Genomic DNA, 24,580 nt, shown 5'->3' on the forward strand with positions numbered 1-24,580 from the left:
ATAAATGAATCCATACTTTTTTGAAGGATGAGCATTTGTAGCTCTACCTGTTACCATCCTTAGGCCCAGGTCTACAAAACAACTTGGGTTTTGCTATATGTTTGGGTTAGGCACCCAGCTCCAAGGTCAGATAGGACAATTTGATCAGGGTATCCAAGTTTACTTCAACTCTTATCTCTTTACTGTGTGGTATCCCAAAAGGCATCTGCTATAGAGAAATACTGAACAGAATTACAATGGAAGGGAGCAGTGATAAAAGGAGTCCAGACAGAAATTCAGGCTTTCTCTTTGGTAGGAGACAACCCTTTTCACTGTTTTCCTCTCCTGGCTGTACTTTTTGATCTGCCTGTGGGAGAAATGGGGAATGGCAAAAGACATTCCAAAGCAATTTTCCCACTTCCTGGCAGTGTATCTAACTTTTACATGTAAAGCATGAAGAACTAGATCATCTCCTTTGCTGACAGTTTAGTTTCATCCAGAAAGAATCTAAATGCTGTGCATTGTGCTGACCTTGGGATAAAGATGCTTACTGGATCAATATCCTTGGGAATTTAGATGAGAGCATGTCTAACTAGCAAATCAGAAACAGGTGGAAGAAATAAAAATGCAGTATGAGTGTCAGCACAGGTCAAACTGGTGCTCTCTGGCTTGTAGAAGAGCAGAATTTAGGAAGCTGAGGAGTAAATACCTAGAGTATCTCTTGCGAACCTGTAAATCTAAATTCCACAAAAGTGAAAATTCATTTTAGAAAACCCTTTGAGTATGGGCATCACTGTATCTCTTTATACACAGTAAAATAATGCAATAAGATTCTAGTCTCATTAAATATGAGCCATTGCTTTGGAAGTAAGGATTTGTGTAGTTGGACTGCTTAGAGAATAAGGTTCAGCACTCCACAGAACATTTGCCTTGGTTCTGGTTTGGGAATTCCTCCCATAGCATGTGGCTAAGCTGTGAGACTCCCTGCCTCAGGACTGTTTACACAGGTTTAAGAGGCAAATGGATACTCGTTGAAGAAAGAAATCCATGAAAAATTATTAAATACATAGGCAGCACTTCTAGTGCAGGAGAATCAAAATCATTGTCTCTTCCCTTTCCCTCAGTCACTACATTCTTGCCCTGTTTTATTACTTTTTCTAAATCACCTGCTGCTGGCTGTTTCAGAAACTAGTTCTAGATGGATCCTTAGACCCATCCTCTACAACAGTTTGTATCTTTTGGTGCAAGAGAAGCTTCAGACTGATAGTCAATTGTAAAGCAGTAGTACAAACAGAATTTTCAGTCTAAGTACACTTACAGCAATCTCCCTTTGGCTTAACTCTTGACTTGAAAAAACTATTCTTGATATGCCCTAGTGTGAGATCACACTAAGGCATGCTTACTCCCTTCAGAAACAATAAAAGAAAAGTCAAAGGAGATAGAGAAAATGAATAATTCTATAGGAAAAATGCTGAGAAAGGTTCAGTTTGCCACAGTTTGGACTGTGGCAACCACTGGATTAATTTTTTAGAGTTAAATTCAAATAAACTGATTTATGTAAGCATTTAACAGTTCAGGGAGAATTCATTCTGCATTGCTCTTTCTCAGACTGGTTGGTTCCTATACTGTGAAATAAACTTTTTTTTTTTTTTTTGAAAATCTGAGTAATTTAAAAATAAATCAATACAATATATGCTTATGTCAGTGCTTATAAAGTCTCACTCAGGTTTACTCAATTTACTGATTACAAATGGTTTCAAATTAAACTTCTAAGATGCACAGACATGATAAATGTGTCAGTATTTCCATAATAGTTATCACATTATTTTTGAAGATCTGCTGATCCTTTAGCACTTTAGCTATAGCTAAAGCAGGAATTCAAGTGACTATGTTTTTGTAATCCTATTACAGAGACACTGCATCTTAAAAACTTTTTAAACACTTTGCTCAGCTGTTTTCCCCTTATGAATACTTTTATTTTAAGTTTTTATTTTCCAGATAAAAATTTAACAGCTGAATAGAATTTTCTCTGCTTATATTGTGTATTGATTATTGCTTGCCCCCAACTTGTCTGTGATCTAAACATTAATAATCAAGATTTTTTCTTTTACTAATTACACTATCAATCTTCAATCCATATGCAATTGAAGAAATATGTCTTCTAAACATCAAATATTTGTAGTCACTTATAAAAGAGTTTTTAATGTCTTCTAAAAATCTGCCTATTGATTAAGTTCTACTCTAAGTAGTCTCAGAGAAGCTGTATTTTAAAATGTCTTTAAAAATTCACCAAATAAATGGACTGTCTTACTGCACTAATGCAGGCCAACAGTTGGTGTCCTATTGTGCTAAATGCTTTGAAAACACAATGAAATTAAAGTTCTCTGAGCCAAAGGATTTATGTTTAGAAGAGATGATACCCATCAGTAAGTGTTCCAAGAACAGATTGCCGGGTGTCTAAAAACTGTTGCCAGCCAATGCATTAACTGCCTTGGTGCTGTGCCTCAAGGCTGGAAACACTGTGTTCAGTGCTAGGCTGCTTCATGGGATTGGCCAGGATGTTCAGGAACTACCATTTCTTGCTTTGGATCAGGCTTTTCTGTTCCTTGTGCAGGGAACACCTACACTGGGGGATGTTCTGATAAATCTAAGAGGCGTGATAGAGGAAACAGTCACCTTGCTTTCACTCTGGTGCTGCACAATTTGCTGTGGACTGGAGTGGAACTGAAAGCTGTTCCAGCATCCATCTTTCTGAAAAGGGAAAGAACATTTGATATTTGCTTAGATCTTGAAAGTAAATAAAATGTTTGAAGAGAAAGAAAAAAAAAGAATCATTGAGCAATTTAGGTTGCAGGAGCCTTGTGGAAATCATGAAGTCAAACTCCTGCTCAAAGCAGATATATGCAGATTAAATGGCATTGGATCCTGTCCAGTCTAGCTTTAAATGTCTCCAAGAATGGAGATTCCCCATCCTCTCTAAGCAACTTCTAATATTTGGCCTATCTTGTGATGAAAAAAATTCCTTGTGTCTGGATTTTCTCCTATTGCATCCAGATACATTCCCTGTCACCATGATCTCTGTAAGAGTCTGGATCCATCATCTCTATAAGCTTCCTTTAGGTATTTGCATGGACCAGTATAGGCAAGTACGACAGTTTGGCATTTGAAAGCATTGTGCTGGAACAGAACCAAATAACAGTGAAATCAAGCTTTATTTGTTTGTTTCCCATACTGATTCTAAAGGCTCACAGAGATTTCTCTACAGCCACTCGCATGAAAACCACAGAGCAAAAGAAAAACTCTGTAATTTTCGGTCTAGTCTTGTGCATAGCAAGAATAACCCAACTAAAATACCTTAGGTGGCAGAAAGATATTTAAACCACTGTAATTGACCTGCAGAATATCGCTCTAATACAACCACTGGGGGCCATAAATTAAAACTGCCCCTGGGAGATTCTGATAAAAAAATATATATATTTGGGTTGGGTATGGGATGGGAAGGACACTACTAAAAGTGTAGGCACTGCTGCAGTCTGCAAGGCAGCTCAATGGTATTTGTTGACAAAAGAGCCTTGAGATACACCCAAGGTTTCAATGGTCCTTGTAGAAACTTGGCATCAGAAGGGATAAAAAGTGGTGTACAGCCTCCTCCCTGCCCTGTACTTGTTCTGTGGACTGCAAGTGTCAGGATGATGTCTTTCAAGAATAGTCTTCTGGGAAAGGAATCCACTTCATTTGCTTTCCCATGGAGATTTCACACAAACAGACATTAAAACTGGAAAAGTGTATTATTTTAAATATAAAAAACCAAGGGAAAACAAATCCTAACAATCCATCACACACTTGTTACATATCACAAAAGAGGAACGGCACTTCTCTCCCTCAATGTCCCAGTTAGAGCTTACAATGCACAGGCAGAAAATACCACGGCATTAGTGTTCCTTGTGGAGATCAGATTTGATAGGTGTGACTCGAGAAGAAGAACCCTTTGGGACAAGTGAAACAAGGAAATAAGATACTCCAACCAAATGAGCTCTTCAAAGCAACCCTCTGAGAAAGATACTGGACTGTGACTCCTATTTTTAGTGAGGAATCATATTTAAAGTCTAATGTTAATCTATTCTCTTGGCCAGTTAATACCAAACATAATTAATGCTAGATGTTTATATAAAAATCCCAACAACTGCAATGAGGTTTAGGGAGCTGCTGCAACTGGGCTTTGAAATGTCTGGGGTCTTTTCCCTTGACTGTTGATCAAAATCATAATATTTTGCCAAACTGTCATTTGATTGTGGAAATAAACTGCTCTTTCCTTTTCACAGCTGTAGCTAAACCTCTGCTTGGAATATAAAATGCTAATATGTAGTTAATTTAACAAGTGATTGAAGAGGCAGGAGTAACACTATTCCTATAACAAATGTTTAAGTGTTTTTGAAGCCCAGATATTTAGCTGCATTTGTTCATTATATCCACCAATATTTTCCACTCTCCTTGCAATTAAAATATTCTGGAAACAATACACAATAATCTTCAAGCTATATGTACTGAGAATATTTGCTTATATGCATATATATACACATTTAAAATTTTTCTTAAACTCTTCATAATGTTATGAATCATAAAAGTACTCTTCCTTAGTGAATCCTGTGAAACTTTTCTACCCCTTACTTGTTCCACTTGCTCTAGCATAAAAAAATAGCCCAAATCACGTTTTTGATCAAAAACTTAGCTACTTCTGCTACTGAATATATCCAAGAAAGCAATTCATTTGGCTTTTTTTTTTTCCAAGTTGAGTGTTTTTGGAAACTGGTGATTGAAGCTGTCTCTTGAGAACATTAAGAAGGTTTTTAACTCAATTCACAGATCAGAGAAAAACCGTGTCCCACTCTGAGAGTCACATTTATTATGAATGTGGGAATCAGTTAAGAGTTTACATATTATTTAAATATTATTTAGCTAATAATGATTAATTATCATTTTATGTCCTCTCAGGTGGAAATCCTTGATTGGGAGACAAAGAAACAGCTATGCTTCCTAGATAAGGTAAAACAAAAATCTGCTCAAAAGACTAGGTGACTTTTTTAGAAGTTACTAACTTTTCTTAAGTAAAATTTGGTGTTTATGAAGGGTATTTCATCTACTGGTAGCCATTCCTTGGCCACTTGCAATGATTATGCAAACTTCATACTTACTACAGTGTATTTCAACTCTTTTCCAGAAGGAGCTTTTAGGCAAAAAGGACAACTTCAGTTGCTTTACTAAGAGGGTGCAAGTTGTGTGGTACTCAGAAGCCATCAAATTGTCTCTGCTGTAGTAGTAGTAACTCCTGATCACTGCTAGAGAAGCTGCCTCTGAAACAGGTGTCAAAAATTGTCCTGCCTTTTTCCTGTCAGTTCTTTGAATCCTTTATGCCAAGGCTAGACATCTGTAAGAAATAGTTACATTGTCTAAATCACATTTCTATTTGGCTCAATAGTCTTACACCTAGTAGTTGTCTTTCAAAACTTACATCTTATATTTACAATATTTTTGTTGCCTAGGTGGAACCAAATGCTACAATTAGAGAGATCAGATTGATGTTCCATAAATTATGTGAGTATAACTTCTGCAGCAGCTCACATCCTATCAGAATATCCAGTACATAAATAGGAAAAAACTACATAATTTGAAACTTAATATGCTCACACATAATGCTGATAACCTGCACATGAATGTGATCACAGTGAGATTTCAGTAAAATTATTTTATCCTATCCTGATACAGCTTTGTATTTTTTCTGCTGCGTAATTATCACCTATATTAGTGTTTAATAAATATTTATAAAAACCTTTGAACAAAGGTTTTTTTCTTGTTGTATTGGGTTCATTATAGTAGTGGGTGATGTAAACTGAACGTTGTATATCACACAACTCTGTATGGCCTTACAGATCCTCGGTGGTACCCAGCAAGGCAGTCAATAAAACTTGATCCAAGTAAGTACTTGTGAGGTCTGGAGTAACTAAACTGAGCAGGGCCCTGGCATGAAAGGTGTACTTAAGGGTATTGGCACTTGAGAATCTGTTTCCAGCTGCGTTAATTAGCACTGTGAAGGCTGAAGAGAATCCAGAACAAATACAATTCTTTGGAAGGAAATACAGTTACAGCCTGGTGCCTGGTAATTAACTCAGGACTTTGCACCTTGTTCCAATGCACTTTCTTAACTACTGAGCACTGTTGCTTTTCAGAGAGACTGCATAGGATCTAGATACTCACTGCCCTTAGCTGCAGTCAAATGATAGCCATGATGCTGCTCAGCTGGGAGTACCAAAAGGGGTTTTAAGTTTGAGCTATCAATGCACATAATCCTGTTCTCAGGCAGGAATTACAGGGCTTTTGATGGAAGCTAATGCAGAATACATTGCTGTGGATGTAGCAATTGCTGACAAAGCTGATGACAGCTGTCTGACTTCATTAATACACTTGTAGGTATTGCTACTAGAAGCCTCTTACGTGGCCTGAGTCCACAAAAGAAAGTCTAATTGCCAAACTGTGTTAATTAATTTTAGCTAAAATGTAACACTTTCTTCCTTTGCTTTCATTAAGGGTAAGTTTATTTAAACAATCCCTTAAAAGTATGCTGGTGAAGATTTGCTCATTGTGTAAAATCTGGACATGGAAAATAGATGTATGATTATTTGTTTCCTTCTTTGAAGGTCTCTCTTGTCAGATTCCTCTAATAATTTATGTAGTGAGACTTGCCATGAGAAAATGCTGGCCTTCTGGAGATTCCTCCAAATCTAGGCATTAAAAGCTCAAGTACAGTGGAATCACCTCCTAGCTGGTTGTTTTGGAAAAGAAGGCATGAAAATTTCTATAGGAGAGTTTTCCAAACACATCTTCTGTTTGTCTGATGATAAGCAATGAGAAGAGCAGTAGAGAGAGGTGCAGCTGACTAGGAGGTCAGTGAACTGTGATAAAGGGCATTGCCCCATCAACAAATTCTGCTGTTGGCAGTGATGAAGAAATTCTACTAGACTAGGCAGGCACATAGGACTGAGAATTCTTTTAACTGTTTTGTTGTGAACAGAGGATCCAGGGTTATATGTGATTACAGGGATAAATAAAAAATAAGTGTAAATATTCTTGGTCTTTTTAATGCGATTCCACTAAACCCACATCACATCAAGGACTCTCATAGATAAAGCACCATATAAAGCTAGTATGCTTCCAAAGTGGACTTCAATGTCACTAAGATGTAATTACTTCTTTCCTTCTCAGAAGGAAAGTCCCTGAGGGATGAAGAAATCCTGCAGCACCTCCCTGTTGGCACAACAGCTACCTTATACTTTAAAGATTTAGGGCCACAGATAGGATGGACTACGGTGAGCTCTGCTTCAAGTCTGAGCCATTTTAATGGCTAGTTTTCCACAGTTAATCCTTACATCACTTTTTGTTTCTCTCCAATATTTCTGCATGATGTCTGCTCTGATAGTGGATGCAGGCAATGAATCCTCATTGCTTCAGTTCATTTAATCAGGGAAAGCAGTAACAGATTGAATGCCTATTTAGTTCCCTGGGAGAGCAGCATTGGAAAACCTGCTTCAGGGTAGGTTGGCTCTACAGAACTAAATGCAGGTTGTCAAATGGATGTCTACTGCAAAATCATTAGGAACTAGGTATGTAAATGCTTTTGGCAATCTGCTCCACAGGACCTGTGTAACTCTTGACAAAATTAGGATTATACTCCAATGAGCTTGTCCTGCTAAGAGGCATGGGAGCAACTTCACATGTCAGTACTTGAAATGACTTCAGCAAGAAAATGCATAAAATTATGATTACTTGCTGTCTGCATGTGACTGTGTCCCAGGATGCCAGTGACAGGCTAATGGCAGCTAATAATTTCTGCAATATTAGCAGCTATCCACATAGACCTTGCATATTTACTGTCTTAGCTCAAATGCAAATTATATCACAACTCACCTGGGAGGCAACACAGCACTGCTGTTTATGCAGTGAAGTGACCAATGACCCTTCCAGCTCTCTAGAAGGTCCTTGCAGCACAATATTACACTAGTTCCAATAAACAGCACAATGTCAAGGGAAAAGTACCTTGTAATTTAAAGGCATATTTACCATTTATTAGCTATGAGACATGAATAAAACTTTGTGTTGATTACAAATAGCAAAGACAATGTTAATAGGAGGCAAAATAAGAAAAGTCAAATATGTTTTGCAAGACTGAGTCTTCACATCTTCACACGTGTGCATTGATATCCACCAAAATATCACTGGGCAGAGTGACACCAAGCTTCTACGGTTTCATAGTCTTTTACTCTCTCTGCCCTTCAAGATACTTCATTCAAATATAAACAAACAAATACTTCAGTATTATCAAATCAAAAAGATGAGCTTCTCATCTCTAAGCAAACCTGATCTCCACCAGAGAAAATGCTGATTGTAACAGAAGTCAATAACCCAACTTTTCTGAGTATCAAAACAACTGTAAACACATTAAAGAACGGGATTGTTTGGGTTTCTTTTTTGTTTGCTTTCTTTAGTTGTTGGGTTTTTGTTTGTTTGTTTATGACAGAAGTACAATCAGTTTCCCTTCTTTCTCTGTGAGTGAGGTATGGGCCTACCTTCCTTGCTTATAGATGGGTGGAAAATTCAGCTGTTAATATTTGGTCCAAAATTAACTTCAATTTAAAGTGATATTCCTAAGAAATACACACTTATCTGAAATGAAATCAATTAGAGGATAGCTTCTCTGGTTTCCTCTGGTTTTTTTTTTTTTTTTCCTTTATTTTTTTTTCCTTCTAGTATTCTAATTAAAACTTGTTTGAACATAGAATGAAATTGTTGTTTCCCAGGACAACTGCTGTGCTAACTGTTCACACAGATGGGTGTGTTTCCAGTTTAAACAAAATTCATTCAGTAGAAGCAGAACTCCTATTTCTCAAGACAAATTCTTCACCAAATTTCATTTTAAACCAAAATAAAGCAACAGCTTTTGAGTGCAAGAGAAGGGTGAGAGCTGCATAAATGTAACATGCATGCATATTTGTCATGATCTCTGGGCTGCCATTATTATATGTTCATACCCATACTGTGTCTGCTGCACTGGCAATGGCTGTTTGAATGCAACTGAGACAAATCATTGCAAAATATTCATGTGCATGGCTACCAGTTTCACAGCCCGAGCCCAAACCTTCTACTCCCTCCCTGCCTCTCTTAATGCCATCCTGGATGCATGGAGGTGTTTATCCCACTGCATTAGTTACCACAAAGAGACCAAAGCAAAACCATCATCTAATTCATCTGTCTAATTATTTTCTCTCTTTTTGCAGGTATTTTTGATAGAATATACAGGTCCATTGTTCATCTATTTTGTGTTTTATTTCCGCATGACTTTTGTCTATGGACTGGATGAGAGGTTTACATCAAGTCCGCACCCAGTAGTTAAGTAAGTCTGTTTGCAGGCTTGAGCAGTATTTCTTGTAGTCTTATTCCAAATGTCTTGCCACACGTGGTTTTTTTAAGCACTCTTAAATGCTTTTGTCTTGTTGTTTCTAGCTTGGCATGTATCTGCCATTCTTTCCACTACATCAAAAGGTTGATTGAAACAGTATTTGTTCATCGATTCTCCCGTGGGACTATGCCACTGAGGAATATTGTGAAGGTAAATTGTGCCAGAATCTATCCACAGCTGCCCTTACAAATGCAGCCTAGCCAGCCTATGCTCTGCCTCTGCACCACAGACATTTTTGTGTGGCTTCTGTAGCAATGCACAGCAAATCTCACCCATAAAGCTGCCCAAAGTTCTTTCAGAAGATTTCTTAATGTCACTATTGTATAACCCACATGCTGTCAAACTGTTACTAATAATATAGAAGTCTCATTACTTTTTAGAATTTTAAACCTTCAGCATACCCTTCCTTTTCACTCAGCTAGATCTTTAGGTGTGAATGTTTGAGGACCAAGTTAACTTTAAAGTTAGTACAGGCAGGCACAATGGTGGGAGAGCTGCTTTTTTAGAAAAAAAAAAATCTTTGTAGCAGTCATTTTATATCTGCTTTGCCCCAAAAATCCTCTTTGCTGTTAAGGAACTGTTAATTTACCTTTGATCCAGTGCAAAGCAGCCCAGTTGTTAAGCATTTTCTTTACCACAGGAGCAATCCCTGATGTCACCAGCACTGCTGTGGCACACGGCAGCTCTTGGGGTGCAGACTCTGTTCCCTGGGTGTCTGAGAAGTAGTGCAGTGACTGCATGGTTATGCATAAACTGTAATTATTTTACAAATGTTTGCAACAGAGAATACACTAGTAATCAAAAGTACAATTTATTCTAAGGAAGACAAGAGATTATCAACTGGAAAAGCATTTGGGAATTTTAACATTTGGGATTTAGGCAGTTCCTTGTAATTTGCTCTATGGCAGTGACTTGTAGCAGCTGAAGCTCTACCTTGTGGCTACCTCCTTACAGCTGGCCAGTGGCTCTGGTCCTTCAGGTGATAGCTTTCAGGAAAGGAGGGTCTGTAGTGGAGCAGTGGCCCTCCAAAAAAATCCTCCCTAGAAATTCATTGTATTTCCTGCAGCAAGAATTGTTAAAAGGTTTGCAGATCTCATTCTTGGCACAACAGATCTTGTAGATCTTTTGTTCTTGACACAACAGTTGATAACGCATGCTAAACAGCAGATAAATTAGCAACTTTACCTCAAAAAAACAATCAGTGTGATAATTATTTTTCTCACTGTCATCTCTGACAACTACTTGTTCCTTTTAGACCATACAAATGGTTGTTGCTAAAACTGACATTTGTACCAGTCATTCTGATCTCTTCCTCTTTTCCATCTTCTCAGATTGGTGGCCCTTGCTTTCATCTGTAAAGTTGCTCTCAGTTCTTATTCTATGTGTTTAGCAATGCTTGGGTTTGATTTGCTTTTATAATTTTATTTGCCTTGGCAGTGTTACTCCAAAATTGTGCCAGTATGAAAAAAATCACATGTCTTTTTCCATTTTTCAATCACATAAAAGCGGTAGACAAAGCTTCTTACTTTCAGGGTTTGATCACATACACAGCATATAGAGATGGCTTGTTTCCTAAGTGCAGTGGAATGCTGTGGGTACAGGAGATACTTCAATCTCAGTAGGCAGAAATCTGAGATGAGAATTGATGAGAGATGTGATTTTCATCCCTTTTTCCAAAATTGAACTAGGAATAATTTATGCCCTACAATGCATCAGCTTTACCAAAAGCAGAGTATCTAACATAGTATAATTTTTTCTAAGACATAATTTTTCTAGGAATTTGAAAGGTAGAATACCTGATTTATCTGGACCCAGTAAACAAAAAAATTGTGTGGTGATAAAGGAACTAAGTGAAAGAAAGATAATTATGGTTGTGCCAAAAAAGGATCAGCCCGACCTTTAATAATAGAGAATTACCAGAAGAATTCCTCAAAGATTAGTCTCATGATTGGTCTCATATGGTCTTTATTTACCCATGAACATTTTTGTAAGTAAAAAGAAGGGATATCATCACTTTGTAGAAAAACATCTGGAGGAAAGAGAACATTAGATCTAAATAAATACTATTTAAACCAGAAGACAAGAAGACAAAGAGAAGGGTACATGCTGGTCATGAATAAACATTGGCAGGATATCAAGAACTATGGATTCTCAATTGCAGTAGAGAAGACAAAAGTCCTAACTGTAAGTTTGGAAACTTAGGAATAAGTTACTTATGGGATCCCTGCAATATATGAACTTGACCCACAGCATTATAAGAGACTGTTGTAAAGCTTTATCATTCAGGATTCACAGAAACTCTTTCTTTTTTACAAGTGAGTTTATGAAGTCTTTATGTTCCTATTTGAACCTCACTGAAGGTGTTTGTATGAGGAATAAGGATTCAAGTGGCAGCTGGACATTTACAAGTATTACTGTAAAGGTCCTTAGCAGTGGTAGACCCCACTAATTTTGAAGTTTCTTTTGTTATAACTGAGGAATACTCTTGCAGTAAATCATGTTCTTTGGCTGAATAGCACTTGTTGAGTTCAATTACAACATGTATTATTGGGGACTGAGCCATGATTATTTATTTATTTAATTTTACTTCACTGAAATCCATTGCCATATGTTCCATCCCGTGCCAAGCCTTGAAGCTAGGAGAAGGTTTTTCTGAAGTTGCCATTCCAAGATTACAAGAAACTGTTTCCATCTAAGTTTGTACAGTGATCAGTAAATTTTAAGTGCTGGTTGAAGAAGGTAGTTATAGGGAGGAAGCAGTAGTTTATGGATAGGACAGTACTTTTACTGCCCCTCACTGGTTCTGCTGCATTTCCTGGGGGAAAATGAAGTCATCACAGGGAAGCTATTTATTTTTTCTGCTTATTCATCCCACTTGATTTGTAATTACTGGTTAACAATTTGCTTTTTCTCATCAGTTATCTCTTACACAATCTCAGAGCAAGGACATACTTAGTGCTTGTACTACAGCATACCCAAAAGGGTGTCCATTTTGTCTGAGGTCGCTGGGCACTGCAGTGGTTCAATTAACCCTGAGAAAATGGAAATGCAACTGAATGTTTGATACAGCTGTTTGCAGTAGATGAGGGGGCACCAGCATTTTCAGAAAAATGCACCATCAGACACTGCAGCCAGCTAGTGCAGGTTGGACACGCTGAGGTAATCACTTTTCCAGGGTAGTATTGCTAGAAATGCAGTTCTGGTACATACAGGGGGAAAAGACTGCAAAATTCAAAGAAAAAAAAAACAAAAAACAAAAAAAAAAACAACAAACAAACAAACAAAAAAAAAAGTTAAATCAGGCAGGACAGCCTTGGATTGGATTTTTGCCTGCAAGATCAGGGAAGGAAGTGGTGAAGGAGATAGCAGAAACACCTAGGAATGTCTAAGGTATAGGAACCTATTTGGAAGGCCAAGAAAAAGAAAGAGGACCAGAAAGAGTAGAGGACCTTTACGAGAAAGAGTAAGAGGATCAGAATTTTGCTCAATATTAAAAATAGGATGCAAAGAAAGATAAGGCAAAGAAAAGAACAGAGAAGTGGTAAAAGAAAGATAAAGAGCTCAGTTGTGGTCTTGCTGAAATCCAGGTGATAAATAAACATACCCTAATACATCAAAAACTGAGCCACTAGCTTGGGTAAAAGAAGACTAAACTGATGAGAGGCAAATGTAGGAATTGTTGAGGGTTAATGTCTGTCTGCAAAAGAATGGCACCTAGAGGTTAGAGCACAGAGCAAGGGAAGGGCCCAAGAAAGGGCCTCCTTTCCACCTACATGTATATAAGGAGGGAGTATAAAATGTCACCAAGACACCAGAGCAGCAATGACTGTCAAAAAAAAATCCCACCCCCCAGGAGACAGGGCCAAGGAGGCCAAATAAGAGGTAAAGATTGTCATTGTAAGTAGTTTTTTCATGGATGAAGCCTACGAACAAGCACTGAGATTGGTCAGGAATGTGTCAGTACAGCCATTAGTGACAGCTGTGTTATGAGAGTTTAGAGAGTGGAAACTGCATTGCAGAAACACAGTGACAGCAGCAAAAGGGAAATCACAGTGAAAGTGTAGAGGAAAAGTTAATGGATGGGAAAGAAAGAAACTGATGGGGTGAAGAAGAGGACAGGAGATTGGGCAATGCAAAATAATAAACCGAGAAGAGAGGACAGTGCTTAAATCTGGTCTTACAGTCTCAGGGGTAAGCAAAACAAGTTTCTTTTTAACATACAGTCTGTATGTTCTTCAACTTTGCCCGATGGTTTGCCAGACAAAATAATTTTGTTTTCAGTCATATGATCATACTTTCTAAAACTGTTTATAAATTTAAAATGTCCGAGATATTTTAGAGGAAATCTTAACTCTATTAATACTATTTCCTTTCTTATTTCCTGTTACCTGCTCCCACCTACCACACTTAGTATTGCCATTTCTTGTATTATCAGCAAGTTGAAGGATTGTCCCAATCCATTGTTATCAACAGTCCTTGCAGTGAATATTGGCCTAAAAGACTGTACTAAAACAAAGAAAAATTGCTTATTTTTCAGAACTGCTTATATTACTGGGGATTTGCAGCTTGGCTTGCATATTACATCAATCATCCTCTTTACACTCCTCCTTGTAAGTAGCAAAACAACCCTCAATGATTTAAGTATTTATGTATGTGCTTTGTGTACTAGTATTAATGACATGCAAACTCTTTTTTTAATAGCTTATGGGAAAAAACAGATAAATTTTGCTGTGATCATGTTTCTGGTAGGTTTCTTGCTTTTTCTATAAAATGCTAAAATATCTTGCCTTGTTTCTTTTGTCATATAAGTGGAGGAGGGAGTAGGATAAACAGATACTTAGGACTAGGACATATGGCATGTCTACTACTAAAGCCAACCACTTGCATGCAAAACAGATAAATCCATCAGTTTTTAATGTGATTTTGTACACAAAGGAATATTTTGATTCAGTGTCCATTCCAAGACTAGACTATTTATCTGCTGAGATGATCTCTCATAATCTTTGAAAGTTTGTGACCCTGTGTTTAAAAGCCAGTGAATTTGTTTTGTGAACTGTGTATTGAGTGTTAAAAATCACAATGGATCATAAATCTCAGAGAAGTGGCCAACTAAGAGAGTATGTTGCCGATAATTTCCAGTGATAAAATTTCATTTTGCTGAGCTTCAAAAATCTGTTTACATCTTTCTTTATGATTCAAGATGCTTCAGCCACTTCTCATTCTCACAGTTCCTAAAAACATTTCATGCAGAAGCAAAGTCAGTGTAGCCAATAAAGATGTACCTCCATAAAAAGACTTTCCTATGTATGTGTAACTTGTTTAGAACATCAGCTGCTCACTTGCTTTGACAAATTAATCATCAGTGACTGCAGGATCCCAAAGCAGCTTCCCAGGGTGAAAATTCTTTGAGGTCATATTTTATCGAGAAACTCCATAACTGAAAGCACAGAGCTGGGAATAAAACTCGGAGGCTCTGACCACTAGTCATTTGCTAATAGTTATGCATTGCAGACCCTGGAGACTGTCCATAATCATACAAATGGGTCATTTCAATACACTCTCTTCATAATTGATTGGGGAAGCATTCTTTAAATCCAGTGAAGGAAGCTGGGTCAATTATATTTCATGATTCATATCAATTATAGTCCAGAGAAGAAAACTTACTTGTACACCAAACTGTATCTTCCTTGGGGTTTTAATAACTTCTGAGAAACAAAGACTATGCAGATAATTTTTGGGATGTTTTTAAAGGCATAAGAATGATCAAAAGATAAAGCAACTATCCCCCGAGTTCACTTCTATCTCCTGTGGTTTATTTAGATTTCAAGGGGATTATGTAAGTAATAAATTTGATATTTTGGACATGGAGTCCAGTTTCTGAAAAATATCATAAATATATAAAAGAATATAATATGGACTCATATTTGAATGGATATGTTTCATCCTTCTGTCAGCAGTCTTAGTTAAGGATATTTATTATGTTTATAATACATTATTTTCCTTTTCTTAAATATTTTAAAGAACCTCAGGAAATAACAAAAGGAAGAAAAACAAATAGAAGAACATTTTTAACTGTCATAATTTTTCTTGCAGCTGTGTGAAGCTGGAAATTTTTCCATTCATGTTGCACTCAGTGACCTCTGGAGAAATGGTAAAAACTGCATCATCATTTTTCATTTTTGCACAGCCATTCAGTACTTCCTTCAGTTACTCTGCTTCAGGAAAGACCTGATCCTGGGGGGTGTTGATACCTGTCAGCTGACTGCTGTGGGAGCACAGGTTGCTCACCACTGTAAAGATTGGATTCTAAGAGAAATCAAACAGTGCAAGGACTGACACTGTTGAACAGTGCTTCTTATCTTACTGAAATCTTTATTGTTTTGGGCTGGGTTGTGTTTGGAGCAGTTACATTGGTTATACTGCCAGTGCAAAAGGAAAGAAGCTATGTTCTGCTGGTGAGCAAGGGGAAGTTCCCTTACAGGTGTCCCATTCCTCTTGTGATCCTGTCTTCCCACTTTGTCCCTCTGGCAGTCATAGGAGACAGAAGTAGGCGGAGCTGGATTGTCTTTACAGGAAACAATATATTCAGGAGTGTGAATATTTTGTGATTTGTTTTCTAATCTGTAGGATCCAAAACCTGTAAGATCCCATATCCAACAAAGAATCCTTTCACATGGCTGTTTTTCTTTGTATCTTGCCCTAACTATACATATGAGGTATGTATTTTCAAACAAGATGTTCAGATTTTAGTTTTGCTGAATGTATTTTTGTTTCTTTTAGAATGTTTTACATGGAAAAAACCTCTGAAACCATTCAGTTCAGTACATGTCCCCTCCTTCCCTAAACCCCAGACCCTGGGCCAGTGCTTCCGTGTGGCTGCTAGACAAGACATATACTGTAAAGCAGGGCAAATTCTAAAGCCAGGAACAGGAAGATTGTCACTGAACATGTGTTGCAATGAAGGAATGGAGGTGTCTGGTGGATTTATAATGTAAGAGCCTAGAAATATCACTGCAAGCAGGAAAATAGTGGTCAGACAAATAAAAGATACTGTAAGATAGAAAATGAGCCAAAGTCTTCTCCATTTTAAGTTACACAATCACTTGTGTAGGTGGTGACTGCTTTAGAAACTTTCATCAGTTTATCGTTTCATATTCCTTAATCAGGAGCTAAACTCCTGACCGAATTCAAAAGCAGATAAAGTCAGTGCAACTCAGTGGAACATTCATTCTTGCACAGAAGGACAGTGTAAGGTTTGAAATTCAGTAGAGATCAACAGATGTTAATGAGAACAGCATTGGGCCTTGGACTATAGAAAGTTACCATTGCTAACAGTGATGGAGGTCTGATGAATACAAATGAGGCAGAGAAACAGGAAGGACACTGTTTGAATGCTTAAAAGTTTGTCATTGTAATAGCTGTGGAAACAAATATGAAGGTTTTGTTTGTCATAATAAGGCACTGTTCACCTTTTTGACTAAAGGTCATTAACGGTAGAAATTGATTTGGCTGACCTTGATTTTTTTATTTACCTATACTAGGACAAGGTTATTTTGATCAATAGAGAGATAAATGCAAATGCTGTCACCAGAAATATTTTAAATTTCCTTGGCCAAAACAGGTGGGGACCTGGATCAGTTTCACTATCATGACTCAGTGTGTTCCAGGTGAGTAATGTTTTGCTACTTCAACCTGAAGTGATGTCACCAGCAAGAGCATGTTTTTAATCTGATAATGAAATGTGTCCTTTTTTTCCTTCCTTCCAGTGGGACTGTTCACCTTGCTTTGCTTCATTCAGATGACAGTCTGGGCAAAGGATAAACACTGCACCTACTTACGAGAATTCAAGGATTATCCGAGTCATAGAATGCCAATTATTCCCTTTTTGTTGTAAGAAAAGAAGGCTCAATTTGAATATTGCACAGAACTTCAAGAAGACAAACCTCATAAATGTCCTGCCAAATAAATGAATTAATTAAAAGGATTTTGGTGCATGTTGAATCTCCACTGCTAAGGGAAATTGTATGCACTTGAAAGCTATACTTCCTTACATTGAAGAATTCTCAACTCAGAAGCACCTTAAAAGATAAGGCTTTGTTCCACAACTGCAAAAAAAGGTCCTTGCAGTTCACTGTAACCTGACTTAGATTTTTCTGTACTAGTCTGTCTAGATTGACGGATCAGAGATCCTGAGAAGTCTGTGCTGAAAAGCAGCTCCAAATTTAGCAGTGGCATTCTGCAAGACAGAAGTACACTGGAACGAGGACACACCAGCTAACTATCAGAGCTCAGTTCAGCCAGCACGGCCAGCTGGCCTCAGGACAGTTGCATGATTTGCCTTCTTTGACTTGAAGAGTGTGTGCTGCCTGGAGGCAGGCAGGTGCTTTGTAACAGATAACATTACCGAAGAATATGAATGGTTCCTGGAATAAAGAAATAGGCCATATCTCGAGAACCTGATTTGGGTCTAACCCCTAATTTGCCAAAAGAATCTTAAGTAAGAAATATTTGTAGTATTTGTGAATGTCATATCCTGTGCTGGGGTTTTTTGTTTGTTTTCGGTCTTCATTAGTAGTTGCATACTAGTAAATAAGATTCAGAAGCAATCTAACCTATGCCATATCCTTGATATCTGGCCTATTTTGATATAACATCTTCTTATGATACTAATCAACCTTTTACCCAGCTTTTTACACCAGGCTTCTCTCAGTAGTTTTTAATACACTGTAAATACGTGAAGTGACTGCTAGTCCTTGGAACGCTCTTCCTATTTTCAGAGCCAAGGAGGAAAATCAGCTTCCTTTTGGACTTCCTGTGTTTCCTTTGTCACAGGATGTTCTGTGGGACTTAGCTGGGTTTTGTGTAAATCTAGTTAAAAAAGGCTATTGAAATGTATCTGAATGACATTTTAAAGAAGCTATTTTAGAATATGAAGAGAATGCATAGATACTGTTTTGTTTCATAATTAGTTTATTTATCTATAATAGATGTATAGAAAGATTTTTGCAACTATTTGTAAGGGTGAAATATGCAATAAAATCTATTTTAAAACCAGTTGAAATAATTATGGCAAAAAGAGAAGGCTACAGCCGGTTGCTGAAGTTTCATAATATTTTGTACAGTAAAAAGCAAGAGTGTCCTTATAAAAAAAATCTACATCAATTGAAGAAAAATATCTTTAAAAGCAAAAATACATGACCCAGATTTTAATTCTGTGTCACATATCTTAGAGAAGATTTCTTAGAAATTAGTAGATCTGATAAATAACTGAAGCAATACATCATCATGAATTTGTTTTCAGTATTGTTTTTCTACTAGTTAAACTGTGAAGCAGAAAAAGGAGCTAAATGTCAAATGATTTCCCACTGGCTGCAGTGTGCAGTACAAGCAGGTTGAAATTTTCCTTCTGAGGAGGTAGAAAGCACATACCCGATTCACACTTTACACCAACTTAATGTCCAGTCGCAGGAGAGAAGAAAAAATTGGTCCTGTTTAGTAACAAAGAGACCTTTCCATGTCTCTGCAAGAAAACAAAACCTTTGGCAGATTTGGACATACTCTCTTTCTTTTTAATCTCCATTTTGACATTTGGCCTCTCTTTGAGGCAACTTGAAGATGAGTATGAGATCATTTTAATTAATTTTTTTTTTAAAGCAAGTTTCTTGTCTGGGTCTGAGCTCTGAATTAATTCTTTTCATTCTTGCTGAGACAACCGTCTGTTTTCACTGGCAGCCTGGTGAGACAGTGAAGCAATCTCCCAGGACTAGCCCCATCAGGCAGCACTGTTCTGACCTTGATAGTCCCGTGCACTCAGCACAGCAGGAATCTGCTTCTAAGCTGGGCAATGCTCTCAGCCTTGGGGTCTGTCTGCTGACTCACAGCAGTTGACATAAGGGTTAAAGAAGAAAAAACCTGCCAGCCTGAAAGTACCAGCTAGAGGATCCGTCTTTGATGTTACTTATATGTCAAGAAGGAGGAATGAGACTTCTCTTCTTGTATCTTACAATGGACTTTATGTTAGAGGAAGATTTTATTCTATAGCAAGGAGGACCTGCCTTTCCTTTGACACTCTCAGCACGTAGTGTTACTGGTAGAGCAGTAGAAGTTGGCTGTTGCTAGGGCTGTTGTTGAGACCAAAGTGCTCAGAAAGGTGCAAAAAAATCAGTGTAATATACTGAGTGTGCAAACCTTTGTTTTACCCTTGCTCTGCTCTGGTATGGCACATGCTTGCACTGTGCATGCACACAGCCTGGAGGCTGCAGGAGCAGTCTATGCAACGGCCTGCTGATGCAGAGCTGGGGACACCCTGGCTTCTCGGCTGGCTCCAGCTGCACGCGGATGCAAAGGAATTTCCTCATCCTCCATCTGCTGTTTAGCAAAGTTCACAAAAACCTGTGTGAGGAAAGCAGACAACATCACCATGTCTTCAACTGAGATGAGTTAGTGGAATGACTGCTCTGCAGGAAACAGACAAAAAGGGGAATCCATAGACATCACTGAACTGACACACTGCATTATCAGCTAAAATCATGAGTTGCTCCTTTATTTTGATAACCTTCCTTGTAAATTCCTTCCTTTGGATGTACTTCCTTGCAAGTAAAATCCTACTTTTTCTTAAGGAAGAAATGGCTTCAGCCAGGTTTGCAGAGTTTGCACAGCATGAGTTTGGTTGTGATAGGAAAGAGGACACAGAATATTTTAGTAAGAAGCTGAAAGGCAGCCTAGAATGACTCTAGCAATCCCAACAAAAACAGCTTTGCATATGTGGACCCTTTGTTACTTAGGAAAGCAGACAGATGGGGCCAATACCCTCTAGCAAATGGGTGTTTTCAAAACTCCCAGTAGACTTCCCAGGTTTTGTGTGTCTAATTGCTTCTCACAGTATCTTTAACACAACACAGTCCAAACCTCTTATTTAAAATAAAATGCTATTCTCAGCTCAGTCTCATTCCAAATTGCTGACCTTGCTCAGAATGCTGCTCCTGAAGGAATGGGTTGTGTGAATTCTGTCATACAGGAAACACTGTCTTACCAGCTTTCACATGGCACCTATTTACACAGGGAATAAGTCATAATAATAACATACTGATACACCCTCCTTGATGAGAGGCCTGGGAATCTTGCCTGAGAAAGACGTGTGAGATAATTCTCTAGGCAATTTAGTCCTTCACTTGTTTGGATACAACCCCATTATGTTGCCTAATTCTCACCAGACAGACTTTCTTGTGGATGTTTTACTTTTTACTCACCTGATCTAATGTTGTTTGAGACACAGAATATTCTTCAATATGCAAATTTTCCTTATTGGAGATTATTAATCGAAAAATCTTAGCCAGAGAGGAAGAGCAAATCTGATACTGCAGCATGTTGTAGTGTTTCTCTCTCTGTAAACTCCCTGGGAAGTTGATGCGTATGAATTTCTCAGCAGGAGCAGGATCTGGAGGCAGCCCAGACTTTGGAGCTTTGATTTTCAGAGTGACAATGTAGCCATCTCCAAACCTGTGAAGGACATACAGATTTAGGAATTGGGTGAAGAGGTTGTTTCATCATTCAGGAAGGAAATTATTTTTCTGCAGCTATGAAAACAATAACGTAAAGATATTGCATACAATCCAGCTTTTTAGGAAACCCTGTATTTGCCTTGCAGAAGTGGTATGTAGCATAATAGAGTTGCAATGAGATCTGGTCAGATTGTCTAATATACAGCACAGCTCCACCCAGAAATAGGTGTGGTTAACCATTGAATTGTTTATATTAATAGTACATGTCACATACACCAAATTTTCCCATTAAAAACCACCATAAAAATATTCTACTTACTTGTATTTTAGCTCCTGAATTGTGCCTAGGCATTTGAAGGTACCTTGTACCATGATGGCTAAACGAGTACAGAGAGCTTCACATTCTTCCATACTTTCAAAACAGAGAAGAGATATTTGAGGTAAAAGCCAAGAGATGTACTTCAGTGCTTTCAGATTCTGCATTTGAACTGTTCTTACCTGTGTGAGGTTAGAACCACTGCTCGCCCATCTCTGAGCACGCCAACAATCGAGTCCCACAGGAGGCGCCGGGACTGAGGGTCCATCCCGGTAGTCGGTTCATCCTGTAATGGAAATGTTAAGGCAATCAGAGTCAGATAAAACAGGGAAAATCTATTTAAATCAGGTCATTTTTTGGACCATAGCATGTGATTGTTTCTCTATGGTAATCTGTGCCTTGAGAAAGCACATAGACCTTGAGAAGAATAGAAGTGAGTGAGTACCAATGGGCTTCTTGGCACAAAGCAATTCGGAAACATGGACTGCAGGTAAGAACACAGTGTTGTCTGTGTAGGGCACAGCTACAGGGAAGGAAGTGCCTTTTCTGGGCAACAATGAGCTCTCACCAGGTCTTACTTGCATAAACATATAGGACATTGTTCAATCCAAGAAATCAGTGAAGTAATTTTAGTCATTCTTGAAGTCACCTAAGAATTTGATTCTACGTAAATCAGCTAACTCAGTAAAGTAACAAAAACTGTAAACAAAATTAGGATAGAAAAATTTTCATTGAACATTTTGTCTTAAGAAATTATGAGAAAACATTTCATCTGACTATTTACTACAGGTAGAATACATGTAAAGGCATATTAAATGGTACAAGGAATCAGGCTACTAATATGTATTAAAACGCTACTTCATAGACTTTACAAAGTAAAAGTGATTGTGTCTAAAAGTCATAGACATACAAATTAAGGTGGTAGAATATAGTCTAAATAAAGAATTTCTGTAGTAGTTTCTTACTGAATTTCCCTTTAGATTTGCAATTATCTGATCACTTATTTTATTTGGCAAGAACTACATTTCAGCATTTGTATAGTATAAATTTGTTTCATTTATTCCAAAGATGTTAAAGGCTGGAAAAGGGTACGTATCTTCCTTTGTTCTACTGGATAAAGCCAGGTGGATATGTTGGAAGATCATCTTTTACATCAGTAGTTACACTCTGACAGGAAAAGGCAGATTGAAACTAAAAAACAGTTTAAATTCAGATTTTTCTGGATTATATATTTTATCTCAACACTTTTTTTTGAAGATCTTTCTTTTGTAATCACTTGTGGTCCATTAGAAACACAGTTACTCATCCCAGAAAATACCTGAACTTAATTCAAAATTACACTGAAATAGCTGTAAATTGAGGGCAGAAAGGAGCTTTCAAGGACTTTGTGGCTCTTTAGCATGTAGTATTATGAGATGTTATATTGAACTACCCAGGGCTGTGTTTCCATGACACTTACTAGCAAGATGAGTGGTGGGCAGCCTATCAGGGCAATGGCAGTGGAGAGCTTGCGCTTGTTGCCTCCACTGTAGGTCCCTGCCAGGTGGTCTGCATACAGAGGAAGTCCCAGCTTCTGGATGCCCCATTCAGCAACCTGTGGAAAAGACCTTCTGTTTCACACAGCAGCGACTGCAGAACAGACAGGATTGTTGATGCATCCCTCTTCCGGTAGAAACATGACAGTCCCCTGGGTTTTAGCACATTCATTTTAGAACTGGGCCAGGGAAGTACAAACTATTTATGATGATGATGAGGGACGTTCTACCTATGTGAAGGAAAGCCATAAGGCAGCCTCAGCTGTAGACTTCTGCAACAGACTTCTATCTGTACAAGAATTTAAATTATTTTCTTTTGGAATCTTCATGCTTGCGTCCCTGTACAAACACAGCTTTAAAGGCAAGAGCAAAACAGGAACCAGTGCCATTCTGAGCCACAGGAATCACATCTTTAGCCTTCCACTGTTGGTGCCAAAGATTTGCAAGTACCATTAACACCTGGGAACTGGCATTCGGTAGTGTGGTCTTGTTACTTGACTGTCCAAATGACAGGAACCACACCCAGGACTTCAATACACAGAAAAACAAGTACATTTTGGAAATTCTGACCTTTAGCATGTTAAGAGCACCATTAGTCATCAAAAATATCACTGTAACTATCAAAATCAAGAGTACTTTACCCTCTTGATTTCTTCTGCTGGAACCCCCCGCAAGCGTGCATATAAATAGAGGTGTTCTCGTCCTGTGGGCAGGTCATCAATGGCATCAAACTGAGGGCAGTATCCCATGTTTTGATGAACATTAGAAATATGGGTCAATATACTGGAGAAGCAAAGAAAAAGAGTTGTAGTTCTGTAATACCAGCTCTAAGACAGAGAAAAGCACTTTGAATAAAATCCTTATTTTCTGGGGCAACAATTCTTGTAAGAGGAGAATTAATTCTTCCTGATAAAACATGATATGAAAATATCTGTCTGTTCATAAGAGCAAGGGGTCTTATTATCTTAAGTCAGCTCAGTCCTGGTTGAGAGTGTAAGCCCATTTTCCCTCACCCATTTTCTTGTTAAAGTATAGACTAACTTAATGAGAAGTTCTTTAAACAGCCACTCGGGTTTATTATTTTTTGAAATCAGTGTTTATATCTAGAAAAAAGAAGCAGTTATTTCAGCTCAGAATATGGTCATTAGCAACAAATAGGCAGGACACAAGGCTAACACTTCAATGGTAGTAGGAGAAGTACAAAATCACAGAATGGGTGTGGTTGGAAGGGGGCCCTGGAGGTTATCTTGTCCACTGACCCTGCTTGGGCAGAGTCACCTAGAACAGGCTGACCAGGACCATGTCCTGGCAACAGAAGAGTTATTGTTCAAATCACAGCAGTGGACAAAGAATCAAATCCCAACTACACCCAACAAGCCAAGGCACACAACCTGGAAGTAAACCAACAAACTGTAAAAACTTATGACATTATGCCAGCACTGTGTAAACAAAGATGCTAGAAACAGCCAGAGAAAAGTCCCAAAGCTCAGATCAAAGTACCCTGTTGGATGGGTTATCTTATGTTTGGGAGCTCTTGCCACTAGATATGATTGCCATATCCCACTGTTAAGCATTACTACAACTAACCCACAGATTTTACAAGTGTTAAAGGTATCAAATGCAATTGTGTGCTACCTTGTGTGTGATCTTGGTGCCATAGAGCTGCTGGATCATTGAGAGTGTGATCTGGACAGTTCTATGCTGGTAAATGGACTGTCACAGGGTTTTTTTCAAGGTACTT

The 24,580-nt window shown here is 38.0% G+C and overlaps 2 protein-coding genes across 14 annotated transcripts in view; one reads left to right on the forward strand and one right to left on the reverse strand.

Moving 5' to 3' along the window:
* LOC110468229 (very-long-chain enoyl-CoA reductase) overlaps positions 1-18,541 on the forward strand; it is a 27,024-nt gene extending 8,483 nt beyond the window's left edge. For 6 of the 12 annotated variants that reach the window (XM_085586499.1, XM_021525941.3, XM_085586509.1 and 3 more), the window contains 12 exons: positions 4,972-5,022; positions 5,520-5,571; positions 5,907-5,951; positions 7,237-7,340; positions 9,306-9,421; positions 9,532-9,637; positions 14,025-14,097; positions 14,189-14,232; positions 15,581-15,638; positions 16,115-16,203; positions 17,109-17,154; positions 17,254-18,541. In XM_085586499.1, coding sequence (XP_085442625.1) covers positions 4,972-5,022; positions 5,520-5,571; positions 5,907-5,951; positions 7,237-7,340; positions 9,306-9,421; positions 9,532-9,637; positions 14,025-14,097; positions 14,189-14,232; positions 15,581-15,638; positions 16,115-16,203; positions 17,109-17,154; positions 17,254-17,381 — 912 coding nt within the window. In that variant the 3' untranslated portion in view covers positions 17,382-18,541. Of the gene's footprint in view, positions 1-4,971; positions 5,023-5,519; positions 5,572-5,906; positions 5,952-7,236; positions 7,341-9,305; positions 9,422-9,531; positions 9,638-14,024; positions 14,098-14,188; positions 14,233-15,580; positions 15,639-16,114; positions 16,204-17,028; positions 17,155-17,253 lie in introns of those variants that run through there. The other 6 variants (XM_085586501.1, XM_085586503.1, XM_085586507.1 and 3 more) reach the window with 3 other exon arrangements.
* ABCA4 (ATP binding cassette subfamily A member 4) overlaps positions 18,440-24,580 on the reverse strand; it is a 72,249-nt gene continuing 66,108 nt past the window's right edge. For both annotated transcript variants that reach the window (XM_085586466.1, XM_085586467.1), the window contains 6 exons: positions 23,481-23,622; positions 22,764-22,898; positions 21,487-21,590; positions 21,308-21,400; positions 20,737-20,986; positions 18,440-19,879 (listed from right to left, as the gene is read on the reverse strand). In XM_085586466.1, coding sequence (XP_085442592.1) covers positions 19,757-19,879; positions 20,737-20,986; positions 21,308-21,400; positions 21,487-21,590; positions 22,764-22,898; positions 23,481-23,622 — 847 coding nt within the window. In that variant the 3' untranslated portion in view covers positions 18,440-19,756. The remainder of the gene's footprint in view (positions 19,880-20,736; positions 20,987-21,307; positions 21,401-21,486; positions 21,591-22,763; positions 22,899-23,480; positions 23,623-24,580) is intronic.

This window comes from Lonchura striata, chromosome 8 (assembly GCF_050655825.1).
Source record: "Lonchura striata isolate lonStrDom1 chromosome 8, ASM5065582v1, whole genome shotgun sequence".
NCBI lineage: Eukaryota > Metazoa > Chordata > Aves > Passeriformes > Estrildidae > Lonchura > Lonchura striata.